General features: G+C 40.3%; 1 protein-coding gene across 6 annotated transcripts in view; it reads left to right on the top strand.

Annotated features, from left to right (window-relative positions):
• The first annotated feature begins 1,448 nt into the window (after window positions 1-1,448).
• Window positions 1,449-15,343, top strand: part of fam120b (family with sequence similarity 120B) — an 18,587-nt gene continuing 4,692 nt past the window's right edge. Inside the window, exons 1-13 of one of the 6 annotated variants that reach the window (XM_055013700.1) lie at window positions 1,449-1,528; window positions 1,892-2,029; window positions 2,813-3,003; window positions 3,335-3,468; window positions 3,601-3,723; window positions 3,891-4,082; window positions 4,392-4,656; window positions 4,765-4,945; window positions 5,211-5,312; window positions 5,684-5,856; window positions 7,613-7,705; window positions 11,461-11,667; window positions 11,859-12,006. In XM_055013700.1, the coding sequence (XP_054869675.1) occupies window positions 1,894-2,029; window positions 2,813-3,003; window positions 3,335-3,468; window positions 3,601-3,723; window positions 3,891-4,082; window positions 4,392-4,656; window positions 4,765-4,945; window positions 5,211-5,312; window positions 5,684-5,856; window positions 7,613-7,705; window positions 11,461-11,667; window positions 11,859-12,006 (1,945 nt within the window). In that variant the 5' untranslated portion in view covers window positions 1,449-1,528; window positions 1,892-1,893. The other 5 variants (XM_055013706.1, XM_055013697.1, XM_055013711.1 and 2 more) reach the window with 5 other exon arrangements.

Here is a 15,343-nt window from a genome sequence, read left to right as displayed (position 1 = left end):
TCTATCTATCTATCTATCTATCTATCTATCTATCTATCTATCTATCTATCTATCTATCTATCTATCTATCTATCTATCTATCTATCTATCTAACATATTTTTTGTCTTTAACAATACAAATGAATTGAAAACAAAATGACACAGAGCATTTTTTCCTCGTCTTGAAATTCAACAGACTCTTTATTTCCAACACAAGCACCCTCACTGTAAACATGCAATAAGGATTTCCTTTCTTTCTGGCTTCCATCTACTCTTTCCAAGCAAAAATTGGCTGAACTTTGTGTGTTACAACTTCTCAAATGTAAATATTTTCTAGTTTTTGCTACTCTACCAAGATGTTTGTTTTTGGGGTTTTGGTTGCTTGGCCCTTCTCTGGGAACACTGTTGTTTTCCAGTTTGCTCTCTTTGTTTTACAGATCATTTGATTTATCAGCTAATTGAGTAAATCTGTAGATGAATCAAGAGTGAAAATAAATGTTAGCTGCAGAACCTCAGCACAGCTTGTTGTCCAACCGTCTCATTCTCTGAAAACCATACCAGTCAAAAAGAAAAAGTTTTCTGTTCATATAATTGAAGATGGTTAAGACTATTTAAATGATCATGTAAGTATTCAATCAATCTGTTAATGGACATTTGAGGTTGATCAAGAGGAACAACAATAAAACAATATCACAGATTGAAGAGCTTGGTAGTTGCGAACATTCCACTGCAGCTTTAAGACAACTGGGCTATAAGCAGAGTACTTGCAGCAGCTGTTGCTTTAACATCTGTGCAGGATGAAGGTGATGATTATTTAAGGCAAAGCGATTCAAACCCATATGTTAAAATTAAAACATACTAGAGTCGCTTTAGCCTCAGGTGCTTTTGAGACAGGTGCCCCGAGTACACTGAGAGTGAGTTTAATGTCTATAACTCTTGAGTGGGTGATTGAGAATCATGGTGCTCCTCCCTCCTTGAAGATCAGTTGTATGGGATTGTCCCAGCAGTCCAAAGAGCATCTGGCTGAGGAACGACAGATGCTGACAGCTGGACTGACAGCCAGCATATGTCGCCTTCTTTATTCCTGCTCTGCTCAGACAATAGAGTGGAAGGGACGGGGGCGCTTTGTGTTGAGAAGGTAGACCTAATAGCTTGTGACTCCAGAGAAGAGCCCCCCCATTCTCCAGGAGAGCAATTAGGCCCCTCTGATCCTGGCCTGGAGAGCTATAATGGGGAGTCCACAAAACCACAATGGTTCATTCTTATTCATGACAGCTCAGGATGTTTATTCTTCAACTGCAGCAGCAACACTCTGCCCCGTCTCACAGTTTATTTTGGCTCCGCACAGTCTTTAATATTTACATTAATCTCGCAGATAATTAAAAAAAAAATTCTGATACTGCTGCTTCTGGAGGTTCCATGCGCCAAGCACGTGCGCTTTGTTTTGCAACGTGATGACGCCACGCGTAGATTACAGGAAGTAATTTGAATGTACATCAAGTAAACACAGCGCGGACTTAATGCTGCTCAACTACACCAGGGTTTTAGAGTGAGTTTGTTGCTCTGCGGAACAATGCAGGGGTTGATAGTATTTACAGACATAACTTGGTTTTTCCGCGAGTGTGTTTGACGGGACAAGAGACGCGGTTGTCTCTTAATAAATGAGCTGAGCGGCTAGAAGCTAAGCTAACGGTTAGCATTCATGTCTGTTCGCACTGAACAGCTGCATTAATAGTCTTGACAAACTGTCACAGCGTTTTTCTGAAAGCAGAACAGGGTCATTCATCAAATATTTAAAGTACAACGTGTTACGAAGACGTTACATTACAGTTTCGGTCCAGTGTGCTGGCATAAATCCTGCCTTAAATTTTCAGTGAATAATTCTCTCTGTGTTTTTCTTTCTGTTCAGTAGAAATGGGTGTGAAGGGTCTTCAGTCCTTTATGGAGCGCTGCTGCCCAGAAGCCTGTGTGACAGTGAACCTGAGAGAGATGGCCAGACAACATGCTGCCAAAAGCCAGCAAAGTTCAACAACCACAGCTAACACCACCAGTTGAGTTTACAAAGCTGATGAAAGTACTGTTAAACATTTGGAAGATGAAGCGTTTAGATAACAGACAAAATGATTACATTTCAAGTACATTTATCTGAACAAACGTGATTTTTTTAGTATGGATATCACTTAGGTTCAGTAAGCTGCCAAATTTACATCTCTGTCCAGTATTCTGTACATCTTTACACATCTTTTCTTGCACTGCTGTTCTTAACTACAGATATAGAGGTAGGTAGTTAGGCCTCAGGAATGATATTAGTTGAAAATCTAACACTTTAAGTTTAGTGCATATAATCCCTGTGAAACATTTCTTAAATACCCCAGTAACGCCGTATAATGTAATTCTATGAAGATATGAGTATTTTTAGTGTCTATTTGCAGTTTTCATGTATTTTTTCCATGAAAACATATTTTTAGAACTGCAGCTTTGATGTACTATTTGTCATTCATTGTTATGAATACTATGTACATATGTATGGGATCTCACAAAGGAGTCTCTTTATAATTTCACATCTGCTGATACTACGTTCTAGTGTGTTGTAAATTGTTTATTAGATGTGTTCATCTTCCTCATCTGTAAGTGCCAAGTCCAACAGTCCAAACAGTCACCATAGAATTATTTGCAGCTGATTATTGCCTCAAGGCTTTTTTGTTTTAAAATCACAACACTTGAAGAAAGAAGTCTAGAATTTTATTTATTATTATTGGGGTAGTGTGTTTGCTCAGAGTGGGTTAACATGCAGGCTTGCTGTCTGTTAAAGTTGTGTTTCACTCTCATTCAGCTCCCACTCTTGTTGTGGATGGTATGGCATGCCTGCGTCACTGGTACTCATGTAAGGACTGGGTGTGTGGTGGCCAGTGGAAGGGATACATGGATGTTCTGAAGAGATGGGTGGAGGCTTTTAATGCTGCAGGCATCAGACTGGTCTTTTTCTTTGATGGAGTGGTAGAAGAGCAGAAGAGACAGGAGTGGGTGAGGAAGGACACATAAAAGATTGCTATAATTTAACATGTTGAAACTGTATTTAAGTCTTTAGTTTCTTTAAGCGCCACACGTTGTAGTTGTATTTCACCTGTAGTAGAAGGTGCCCACCAGCTCTTTAGAAACTGTACTGATCTAACACCTTAAGCAGTTTTCAACCTACCTGGTTGTCTACTCCAACAGTTCAAGGGGAACTTTTATTACACATATTGTTTCAGGGCTTGCAGCTTCATGTGCAGAGCTTGATATTAATTCTGTTGATCTTGTGAATTTACCTGGGCCCAACTTCTTACATAAAACCAACATCCTCTGTGGTCTACAGGTGAAGAGGAGACACAGAGTGAATGGGGAGATTTCTAAAATGTTTCGCTACATCAAGCAGCACGGAGTGCAGCCTGGTAGAGAGCTCTTTTGTCTGCCCTCTGGTCTGGCAACATTCACACGCTTTGCTCTGAGGTTGGCATTTACAACACTAACTGTGATGTTGTATCCCTCCTGTACAAAATATGCATATTGAGATCATAAAATTAGTAATGTATTTAAGTTATTTTAGCTGTGATTTATAGATTATTTTTATGTTTTTGACAGTTCCTTGGGTCAGGAAGTGTATTGCTCAGTGCGGGAGGCGGACTATGAGATTACCAACTACGCTCGTCAGCATGGCAGCATGGGCATTCTGGGACAGGACTCTGACTTTATCATATATGACAGGTTTGTAAATATGATTTTTTTTATGTACTTAAAAAAGACTGCCGAATGACAAGAATTAAATAACTTAAAATGGCAAATCTGATTGTAGACTGACAGGTTGTCAGAGTTTTTTTGACACTGATGGAAAATTTTTCATCTGAAAAAGGATTTTTTTCTTATCTTCAAAGTGCCCCCTATTTGTCTGTGACCAAGCTGTGGATGAAAGGCCTCACGACTGTCATGTACGACCGGCAGCGGCTCTGTAAAACCCTTGGACTGTTGGTTACCCAGCTACCACTGCTAGCCTGTCTCCTCGGCAATGATGTCGTGTCAGAGGAGCGAATGCGGCACATCAGGAACACTGCCATGGAAACTTACAGGTGTCTTTACTTATATTTTTTCTCTACATTGATATTTGCTGTAATGTATGAACATTAAATTGGAATTTCCAGTCTTGTCCTCATCTAAATACATACTTTCTTGGTCATTGGCTTCATTTATTTATAGAGTGCACCCTTTCATAATATTTGGCTTCATTTATTTATAGAGTGCACCCTTTCATAATATTTTTTAAAAGTTCCATGAAATTATTTTCCCAGCCTACATTCTTGACTTTTGTCTGCAGATAAATACACTCATCTTGTTTGGTGAGCCAGCGTAGTTAAACTTCTTTATTTTATTGTTCTCAGGAAAAGCAATCCCACACCACACCCTGGAGCTCCTCAGGGGCAGGTGGTGCTCGCAGTATCCCAGCTTGTCAGCTCTATGTGGAGCAGAGAGGAGGAACAAACTGGACTTTTCCCACAGTCTCTAAATCTGTCGGTTCCTGACAGAGAGCTCCTCATGAGGGGAGTTTGCTCCTACCTTTTACCTGGACAGAGTGCTCTTGGGCTAGGTGACATTTCTGTACTTCCCTCTGCCTTTGAAAAACATGTGAGCCCAGAAATATTAAAGGTATGCTATGTGTCTCACATGTATATTTGTCCTGCAGAACTCCCTGCTGTTTTCAGGCAACCAAATACCAGAATGGCTAAATATTTTTTGCTGTGTGGTTTTCCACAGGCATGTAGAGAGAAGCATGTAGCAGCAGAGGGTTTCATGGTTTACAGTGTTGTGTGTGAGGGAGTCACTGAATGTAGCAATACTCTGGAGGACGAAGAGGACGCTGAATTGCTACCTCAGGCCCTCGTCTACAAGCCCTGCAGACAACGCATCTATGGTCTGCTGCTGCTCAGGCAGGATGGTAAGACCGTAAACACATCAAAGTTACACACATATGAGGACATAAGCACACATGTTGATATACATGTGCAGTTAAATACAAGCAAACCTGCAGAAACGCACCGATGATTTTACCATCCTCAGGAGGAATGCATGGTCTGAAGTGGAGTTTCTACCATTGCCTTTGTGTGTATAGTTGAAAATATCTGATGAGAAGGCTTTGATGTCTTTTGCAGATGATTGTGTAAAGTTGTTCGAAGCATGATGTCTTTCTTGTGTGTTTTCAGGCAACATTGTGGATATTCCAGCAATCAAGGAATGGTTTGTCTACCCTGGAAACCCTTTGAAGGAGCCTGACATGGTCCAACCTGTCCCAGTCCGCCTCCCATGTACTGTACTACTACTGTACTGTGCTAGTTTCTTTATTCACATATCACCTTCTGCTTGGACAAAATGTGATATCAGTTTGATTAAAATGGGTTTTTATGTTTTAGTTTTGCATATTTTATCTCACACTGATAACACTTTAGTATGCTCTGAATAAGCAACAATAAAAGAGTCATGTGGTTCTAAATTCGTCTTTTATGTTTCCTAGTTATGATGTTTTCCTCATGATTAAGTAGTTGTAGAGTAAACCTTTTGGTGTGTGTGACCGTCAGAATGATTTTGAAAAGCTGCCTCTTGTTATGCTTAATACAGAGAAGACGTGTTTATACATCCAAAGTCTTACGGTATTTTTTTCCCCTGTGTGAATGTGTAGGTGTTCAACCCACTCTGGACTTACTATGGTTTAGCACTGGTCCTGAGGTTTCTGCTCTTCGTCTGAAAACTTTCCTTTCAATTTTTGACTGCCTCGACATCTCAGAGTTGTATGGAGCCACTGAAGACTCTCTCCTGGCTGCACTCTGTCTGGTCACGTACATTGCACTACAGGTATTGTCGACTTGCTTATTGAATAGTTTTCAGGCAGTAAAAATACAGCCAGAAGATTTTATTTAATAACAAAGGTCAATTAAAGAGAAACTTTCAATCTTCTAAGAGAGAACTGAAAAACCCATGACTTGTTTCATCATTGAACTTATTTGTTCTTATGTCTTATGGTTCATATAAATAACAAAGTGTAATTTAGTTTTCTTTTAGGCCAAAACATAGGTAATTGTTGTTATAAATGTCTTATGTTTGTGTATCGCCATCTATATTCCTTTCTTTAGTCATGTTGGGTGTTCCAGTTGCAAAAAAATACAAAAACATCATTTGTTGTAGACACTTTGAAAACGGTGACGTCTCCAATGTGATTCATATGTCTCCGATGGTTTTCATTGGTCAGGCTTCATGTCTGGCTTGGCCTCCACTGAATAAGTAAATCTGTTAAATGAGTAGGTAGTAAATCTACACCTGGTGATTTATGTAAACAGAAAATGAAAGACCACATATATTTGGTGACAATTAAACATGCGCGTCAGCTTTTGATTCAGGATTTGCATCTGTAAGACATACACAACAATTATTCTGCTCCTTTGTCAACATGTGATGTGAAGTTAAACACGGCTTGTTGACGCTCTGTTCTCTGTTGTTTTGTTGTGGCTTCATGGCAGCCATTAACACCCACTGAGTTTCCAGTTTAGCCACAGACACTGGTCTTTGTAACTTCAATGTCAACAGCAGGTCTGATAACCACCCAAAGGCCAAGAGATGAGTCTTAATTCACGTCAGTACTTTTATGTTGTTTTGGTCGTATGTTTTGAACAATATGAATCTGAGCTGTTGGTGATCCTGTTGTAATGCTTTGTGACCAGTTTTCAAAGTATGTCAAAGAAACAGAGATTTTGTCCTTTTTGCATTGACGTCAGCTGATTGAGCTCGAACATAACGGGAATCACAGGTTCACATCACCTGGATCAAGATGCGTGCGTCATGTAGGAGCAAAACAGAAATTATACTGCAGTTTGATTTTCTTCTCTTTCATTACTCAAAATAATGATTAAATTCAGTGATCTTTGCATCTCACATTGCATAAAATTCATAAGCTGTGAATGTTGGATTTGTGAAATGCTTGCGAAACATTGTCATCCTGATAGAATGCTCCATGACTTAGCAATTTACTCCTTCAACTTCTCCAAGTCTCAAAATTAAGAAATAAAAGATTATTAAATTAGATGCGCAGAATGAGAGGGTCTTTTATTGCATATAGTTTTAACTATATAAATCACAATGCAGATTAATCTCCAAACGTTCAGTCAGAGATTTTTTCACAGTTTCAAAGTATTTTAGCAGCTCAAACTAACAGCTAAAAGCTCAAAGACGCAGATCAGCTGGTAGTTTACCAGACAGAGACACCGCTGTAGTCCATCACACAGACGGTCACCAGTCATGTAACAGATGAACCGTTAGCTGAGTGGATAATTAAAGATGAGCAGTCAGTCTGACAGACAATAGTAGCTGTTGTCTGATCGCCGCTGTATTCACATTCTTCTATTTAAATAACTTGAGGGTTTGTTTGTTTTGTACACACAACTGGGCAGCCTTGTTTCTGTCGACAGCATTGTTTCTTTCTCTGTTGAATTGTTGCACAGTGAGCAGACCAAACAAACTGACCGACACTGAAGACACACTGGGATGTGACTGAATTGGCTCACCATATATTTTTCTCTCTCTCTGTCTGTGTGCTTGTTTTTGTGTATGTTTTCAGGTACAAACTTTGTCTCAAGAGGACGTGGATGCCTACCTGAGTCAGGCTGTATGTCTGAGACTAAAATCCCTGCAGGAGCTTCAGCGGATTGAGGTCTGTCATAACCGCAGACACCCAACATACAATACATGAAGACCATTGTTTTTGATTTTTAGTTATTTTCAAAAAAGGTAATTCTGATCTACACCCTTACTTTTGGTCAAAATACAACCAAATGTTGTTTCCTGCTTCAAGAAGACAATGTTCTCTGCCGTTTACACCAAACACAGTCCTCTTGTGGTAAACACCGCTCTGAAATTGTTTCCATTAATAGAAAGTGAAGAGAAAGTGGAGAGAACACAGAAACACACTGTTGATTGACAAGCTTTTCTAAGAAACCACACACAAAAATAAAGAGAAACAGTTAACAGATCGTTTAAAATCAAATCGTATTCAAAGTTAAAAACAGTCTTGAATGATGTTTCTTTTTTGCAGTCAAATCTGTAATGTTTTATATTTTTTAGCTGATAATATAGTAGTTTTAATGATTACTGGTGTCATTTCTGTGTCTAGAAAAACTAAAACTACATTTTTAAGTTGGTAGAACATGTTGGACCAAGGACCAGAGTTACGCATTTATATATTAGTGTTGTAGCTTTTAATCACTTAGTAAACATAATAATTAGCTCAAGTCCTAATCAAAGCAGTGTTGAAGCCAACAAGGCAGCAGCGGTGCGACTGTCTTCTCAGTCTTCAGTGAAATCGCTTCATGTGACTCGTGAGTTCTCACAGATACCAGCATCAGCTGTGCTTTTCCATTCTCTGGGAAAACGGCCGTTGTGTTTGCTGCCTTTTTGTAGCCCCATTTATTTTTACTGCTTAATTACCATACTTATGTCTAGTAATTTGTATTTTTGCTGCTCGTCTGTTTTCTACACAATAATTAGGGCTGGGCGTTGATTTGAATATGCTGTGTGGGAGAGGTTCAGCGCTGCAGGAGGGGGTTTAACTGGGTGACTAGTGTATGAATTAAATACACACACACACACTATACAGACTGTACGCTTAGATGTTGGTGAACAAATGGTCAACTATTGATTGTGTGTGGTTTGCACGTGTGTGTATGTGCACTCTACAGATTCACAAACATCTTCCACTCAACATATCACAACCTGAAAATGTGCATCTGTATTTCAACACACCATACAAAGCAAAGACTTTCTTCATTTAAATGTTCCTTTATTGAAGACGTGTGTCTGCGCTCGTGAAAATGAGTCACACTGTTTGTGTGTGTGTGTGTGTGTGTGTGTGTGTGTGTGTGTGTGTGTGTGTGTGTGTGTGTGTGTGTGTGTGTTTAGGGGAAAGGGGTTGTGGGTAGGTTTTGGGATGCGTCGGTTTTGTTGCAACATTCCTCCCCATGGGACTGTGATTTTGGCGTGCGTTGTGTGTGTGACAGGGAGAGTATGCTGGCGACAGTCGCCTGTCTGTCCTGGCTGACGCTCACCACATGGAGCTATTTACACCACACACACTCCACCCCGCTGGACACACACACACACACACACACACACACACACACACACACACACACACACACACACACACACGGACACACACACATTTCTGTCTTTGTCTCTCTCCTTTTGTGTGTTCTCATGTTCATCTACTTTTTACACTCGACCACTTTCTCTTTTTCTGTCCCTCTTCATGTTGCTCTCTATCTCTTTTCTCCCTCCGTCTTTGTGTCGGTGTGTTTGTGAGCGCCCTCAGGCTTTTGTGTCTCCGTCCAGTGGTTCATTGTTTTCAGAAGGTGAAGCTGTGTTTGACTGGAAGCAGGTGGCAGGCAGGGAAGTGTGTGTGTGTGTGTGTGTGTGTGTGTGTGTGTGTGTGTGTGTGTGTGTGTCTCTGTGTGTGTGTGTGTGTGTGTGTGTGTCTGTGTGTGTGTGTACACGTAATCACTGTTATCAGTGTTATCTACCAGAGGACAGGTGAGAGCAGACACACACAGAGAACATCTGCCTGCTGTTACCGACTGCTGTCGTTACACTCAGCTTGTCTCTTGTTTCTCTTTCATTCAATAGCATAAAGCAGCTGTAAGATGTATGTTTGTGTGTTCTATCTTTAAAGAAATCAGTGAGATGGAAATTGGATATTATCCTCATGAATTAATTCATGTAATTGTCTTTCAAGTTTTATTGCAAGTGTATTTAGTTTTAATTGTGGGATGGACCACTTTGCTTGTTTCTACAATACAATACCTGGTGTTTTGGATTTAGATAAGTATAAGCTGCATTCTCATTTTTCCTCCCATTTCCTTTTTACTTCCCATTATTCAAGTTTCAAGCATATAATTTCATACAACAGAAAGGTTTAGAACATCATAGGCAACAGAGCGTCTCATTTTTATCCAATTTGTCTCAGTGAGCCAAACTAACCAAAGAACACGTACCATCATATTCCCAGCACCTTTTGAAAAAGATGTGTAGATAAATGGACAGATGCAAAGATACCTCACTGCCGTCTGGCAGAGTTAACTAACGGTGAAGTGGGTGGTCTGAGTCGTAGTTAATTGTGTGATTTACGTGTCAGGGCTGAGCAGATAAGGTTGTGCAAATTGGGGTTGGGAAACACCAATTATTTTAGCAACTGTGAGAGAAAAGTTCAGGAATTTGTTCCGGATGGTGACACTAAGCACATTGAAGAAACAGATGTCTGTTTGCAGGAGGACTCCCTTCAGATGCTGCAGTTTGGGAGGATATTTGAGTTGTGCAGATTAAAGCTGGTGTTGATGCTTCAGTCGCAGTCTAGTCACAGTTTAGTTTGGTTCATTTGATCCATTGGTGTAAATGTTGTTATGCTGCTGCTCAAGATGAAAGAATCAAAATCATGCATATTAGCGCTGCAGCAAGTCTCCTGAGAGTTAGATGTGGTTAAAAACTTTGATAAAACCAAGTCAGACAAGTTTTAGAAGATTACTTTTTTTGGTCAAATGATTTCAAATTAATACTTTTAAGATTTATCAGTCCCATGAGTAAATCTCACAGCAAAGTCTCTCTCCATGGACAGTGACATGACCGACTGTGTGGTCTGTTGTTTTTTAGTTTGCCTTAGCTCAGCAGAGTCAGTGCTGCATCACCTGTCACTGAGTGTGGTGACAAAAGATGCAGCAAAATATAACAATAATAATAACTTTATTTGTATAGCACCTTTCAGAAGAACGTTCACAAAGTGCTTTGACAGGTAGAACATAGTGATAAAAGAAAAAGAGAACTTTACAGGAGGGCGAGTCTATAAAAGTGTTTTTCCTTTTCATTTTTATTGAGCATCAACAATATGATACATAGATCCACATACAGAGGGATCACAATGTTCATAAAAGTGGGTTTTAAGAAGTGATTTAAAACAATCTACTGATTCGGCGAGCCTTATCTCCTCAGGCAGGTCGTTCCAAAACCGAGGGGCCCTGATGGAGAAAGTCTGGTCACCCTTGGATTTAAGCCTCAACTTTGGAGCAACCAGGAGGGACCCACCCGAGGATCTAAGGCTGCGCGAGGGGACATACGGGGATAGTATGTCTGAAATATATCCAGGGGCAAGGCCCGGGCAAGGCCCTGGCAAGCTTTAAAAGTGATCAGCAGAATCTTAAAATCAATTCTAAAAAGGATAGGAAGCCTGGGAGGGAAGCTAGGACAGGGGAGATGTGATGTCGTCTGTTAAAACCAGTAAGAAGCCTAGCTGCTGCATTCTGGACCAGTTGGAGTTGGGAGAGGGGTTTCTGTGGAATGCCCGATAAAAAAGATTTGCAGTAATCGAATATCGAATCTCATATTAATGATGTGCCACCATCCATTTTTTTCCTTCGTTCTTAGCTGCCTTTCCTCTCCAGTCGTGCGGTGCAGCTGGGATCTCTCTACATCCGAGGACTGAGCCACCTGCTGGGTGCTAACTGTGCCAGCGGCTGCCCGCTGCCCAGCGCTGCCCTGATGCCTTGGCACAGCTTCGATGGTCGTCTGTTTCACTCAAAGTACCTGCTGGCACACAGCGGCGCAGAGAATACTGAGCTGCTGGACAGCGACGTGAGTGGAGACAAGTCAACAAAAAGGGGAATGTGTGCATGTTTATGTGTGTGAATATTTTAGGAGAGAAAAAGGTGACTTTCATTGTAACTAGTTGCACATTTTGGGTTTTGTTTTCACCGTTAAAAACAGCATTTATCAAGTGTAACGTGTTCTATCTAAAATGTGTTATTGTCTTTCCCTCTCCTCAGCCGTCCTGCTTGTCTGCATTTCTTCAGCTGAGGGAGAAACTCATAGAAACCTGCAGGAAGAGAGGCAGAGTCCTGCAGTCCAGACCCAACACACCAAAGCAAAGTCTTACAACCACAACAGGAGCCATTTACAGAGACAGACACGCAGGTGAGACATCTGACTGACTGATCCCTCTTTGCAGATGTTGTCCACCTTCAAATACCGGCTTTTAACAGATCTATTCAGTACAGTTTGTCTTTTCATTTGTTACTGGAAGGTTTTTATCGTCAGCTCATGTCAGTGCCGTCACCAGTGACATAACACAATAAGGGTCACAGTGCATGGTAACAGAGGGGAGATGTGTCTTTACATTTGCTATTTCCACTGTTTCAAATTTGTCTTTGATCATTTTAAACACAAAGTCATGAAAGTTTCAAAAACTCAAGTGAACAAGTGCATATGTTTTAAATAATAGCTTTAGATTTGTTGACACATTGTCAGTTTAAATGTAATTTTATGCCCTTCATGTTATGCCCTTGCACTTACTCAACATTCAGTCTGTGAATGTTGGCTCTTTGTTGTTTTTGTGTAGTATAATTATGCTGCCATTTGGGCCACAACTCTTTGGAAAAATAGTTTTGATGTTGAGACCATCCTGGTTAAATAAAGGTCAGAGAGAGAAAAATGTTTTGACCTGAATGTTATGGTGTTTCTAGCGCTCCCTGGTAACCTTGTGGTAAAGAATCATACTATGTAACCACAATGTCCTTGGTGCAACGCTGGGGACCTTTGTTTCATGTCAGACATTTATTTCTCGTTTGTTTCCTTCTACTCTGTAAACCTTCCCAAAAAAGGCAGAAAAAAAACCCAGAAACATAACAAGAGGTATGGCGACATTATTTTTATTGTTTCAGTTGCTCAAGTCTTATATTTTAAGCTAATCACAGTCCAAAGCACAGAACTAAAAGGCCTCTGGTGCTCTGAGTGGTAGAAACATTCTGCTCACATGAAAAGCTGTTGAAAATACTCCTGGAGCCAAACAGAGAATCATCATTTTAATCTGACAGTTGATCTGTGGTTGTAGTTCGTTGGGCCCCTCACAGAACCACATTACCCAGGGGTCCATGCTCTAACGAGCTCCATGTGTGCTGTGGCCTTAATGCATACCAGCGTGTGCGCACACACACACACGCTCACATGCACGCCTGGATCCGAGAGTTGCTTTGTCAGAGCGCTAGTAATAGTAGGTTTCTGTTTATAGGCTGGGGGAACTCTATTTTAAGACACACAACAAGACTAACTGATTACAGACTCCTGTCGTCTGTCTCTCCCCTCTTTCTGCTCCCCTTCCCCTCAGTCCTTCCCCTCTCTTTCACTCTTTGTCCTTTTATTTCTCTCTCTTTATCTACAACCTCAGATTTTTTCTCTAATCCCTCTGTTGTCCTCTTTCTAGTGTTTCAAGTGCTTCACACTTTACAAAAACTTGTCATAAATGTATCAATACTTTCTTGTACATCTAAAGGTTTATTCTGTTGAAGTGTTAATGTGACTGTCTCTATATGATGGTTGTCACTATACTGTGCAGGTTTTAGGCCAAGTTGTGCTCTCTGTTGGTACAAGACTCGTCTGTTTGCAGACTTGCTCCTGCTAAGTGGTCAATCACAGAAGACGACTCAGCAGTAGCTTATGAAATGTGAACCCTTAGTTTCTTTTCAACCCTGTGACTTACAAACCTTTTGCGACCATCTCTCCGCCTGCCATGTTGGCGTAGAGCCTCCGATTTGCGCCGAACTGTCTGCTTTTTGCCCAAGTCAACCCTTGTGGGTCTCATGAGGATGTTTCTGGTTTTATAGATGGAAGGCTATACACTCTTTATACCTCAGTGTTTCATTTCTGCCAGACGCAGACACCAATCATTACTACAGAACTGTGGGGGAAATGAAGAGTGTGTGTGAAAGAGAAAGAGAGAGAGAGAGTATGTGTGTGCGTGAGAGTAGTGGTGGCGCTATGTGGTATCGTTGAGGACCCGGTTTGGTTTTTGTTTGGAATCAGGCCTGATGTTTAGTCTCCTCAGCAAATATCTCCTATGCCCGCCTGCCCTCGCAATTACACTCCAACAGTGAATCCAGTATAGCTGCTCTCCCACATCTCTTCAGTTTATTTCTGTCCAGAAGGACAAAAAGTAAATGAAAACAACCTCATTTTCAGACTGGCTGACGTCCGTTGTAGAGCACATCTGATTTTGGCAGATCTAGTTTGTCTTTGATTTTGAATTTTCATCAACACACTTTTAACTCTCCAGGCAGAACCCATTTACTCTAATGTCTAATTTATCTCTAATCTTATTTACTCTTCTCTTCTTTTTTAACACTGAAAAGACATAACAACCACATAAATGGGCCTTTGAAAGGTTTCAGTGTTTGTGGTTTGACTGACAAATCGTTCACTTATGCATGGCACCCTTACATGTGCTTTTTTCTGCACTTTTACACTCAGCAGTGCATGGATGTTGGGATTGTGGCCTGATTTAGCCGAGCCGGCAACAGTTCCCTTTTGGAAAAGTCTAAAGTTGGACTTGATTTTTTTTCTTTTTTGAGTGCTTTGTAATTGACTTAAAATTCTGCCACATCAGACAAAGCAGTGAAAGTGAAAAACATATCATGAGCTTTTGTCGATTCTAGAATAGACTTTAATGGCAGCTAAACACTCACGGTAAAATATCCAATTATTCCTGCCAGTTAATCAGTCTGATAACCAATAGTAGAGCAAAGATCATCGACTACCATGAATACAAAAATCTATTTCATCTTAGCTGTATTTGTATTGTTAAATGACAGGAGATCTGTAAGCATTTAGCTGCGTGGAACTTTATTCTTTGTCTGAATAATTCACCTTTCCCTGCAGTGGCGTTTATCAGACTTAGTGTGTGTGTCCTCTGTGAGATGACATTTGGCTTTTTTTTTTTTGCTGTTTTGTGGGTAGCTTTAAATAGTTGTGGACAGACTTTAAAGTGAAGCTATATGTGTTGTGTGTTTGAGAGAAAGAGGGAGAACAATTGTTTAATACTTTATACATAGAATGGAGCATTTAAGATTTACTAAGATTGCTACTTTGAAAAGTTAGTCAAACTTAACTTGTCTCTGGTTCTATTAAAGTTTATTCCTGGACTCTTTCAAGAGTTAAATGTAGTGTTTCAGCAAACAAACTAAAATCCTCTGGATGCCCGTTGAGCGCTGCATGCACAATGTAAGAAACGGTGCAGTAAAGTTTTCCTTAAAGTTAAATAAAAGAGGCTGTAATTCATGTGTGCATTCGGGCTGCACAATATTGGAAACAACTAAAAGTGCAATATTTTGTTTTCTGTGATATATATATAAATAGAAAAACATGAATTTACTGTAAAATTCATTTTCACCTGATGACTTTATGAATCTTTTTGGAAAGAAGTGAAAACTTTAGAATGAATGGGATCATCTTTGTAGGGGAGAGCTTCTGCATTGGAAAA

Source organism: Amphiprion ocellaris, chromosome 1 (genome assembly GCF_022539595.1).
Source record: "Amphiprion ocellaris isolate individual 3 ecotype Okinawa chromosome 1, ASM2253959v1, whole genome shotgun sequence".
Taxonomy (NCBI): domain Eukaryota; kingdom Metazoa; phylum Chordata; class Actinopteri; family Pomacentridae; genus Amphiprion; species Amphiprion ocellaris.
Note: the sequence above shows the minus strand (reverse complement) of the source record. Positions and strands in the feature narration are given on the sequence as shown.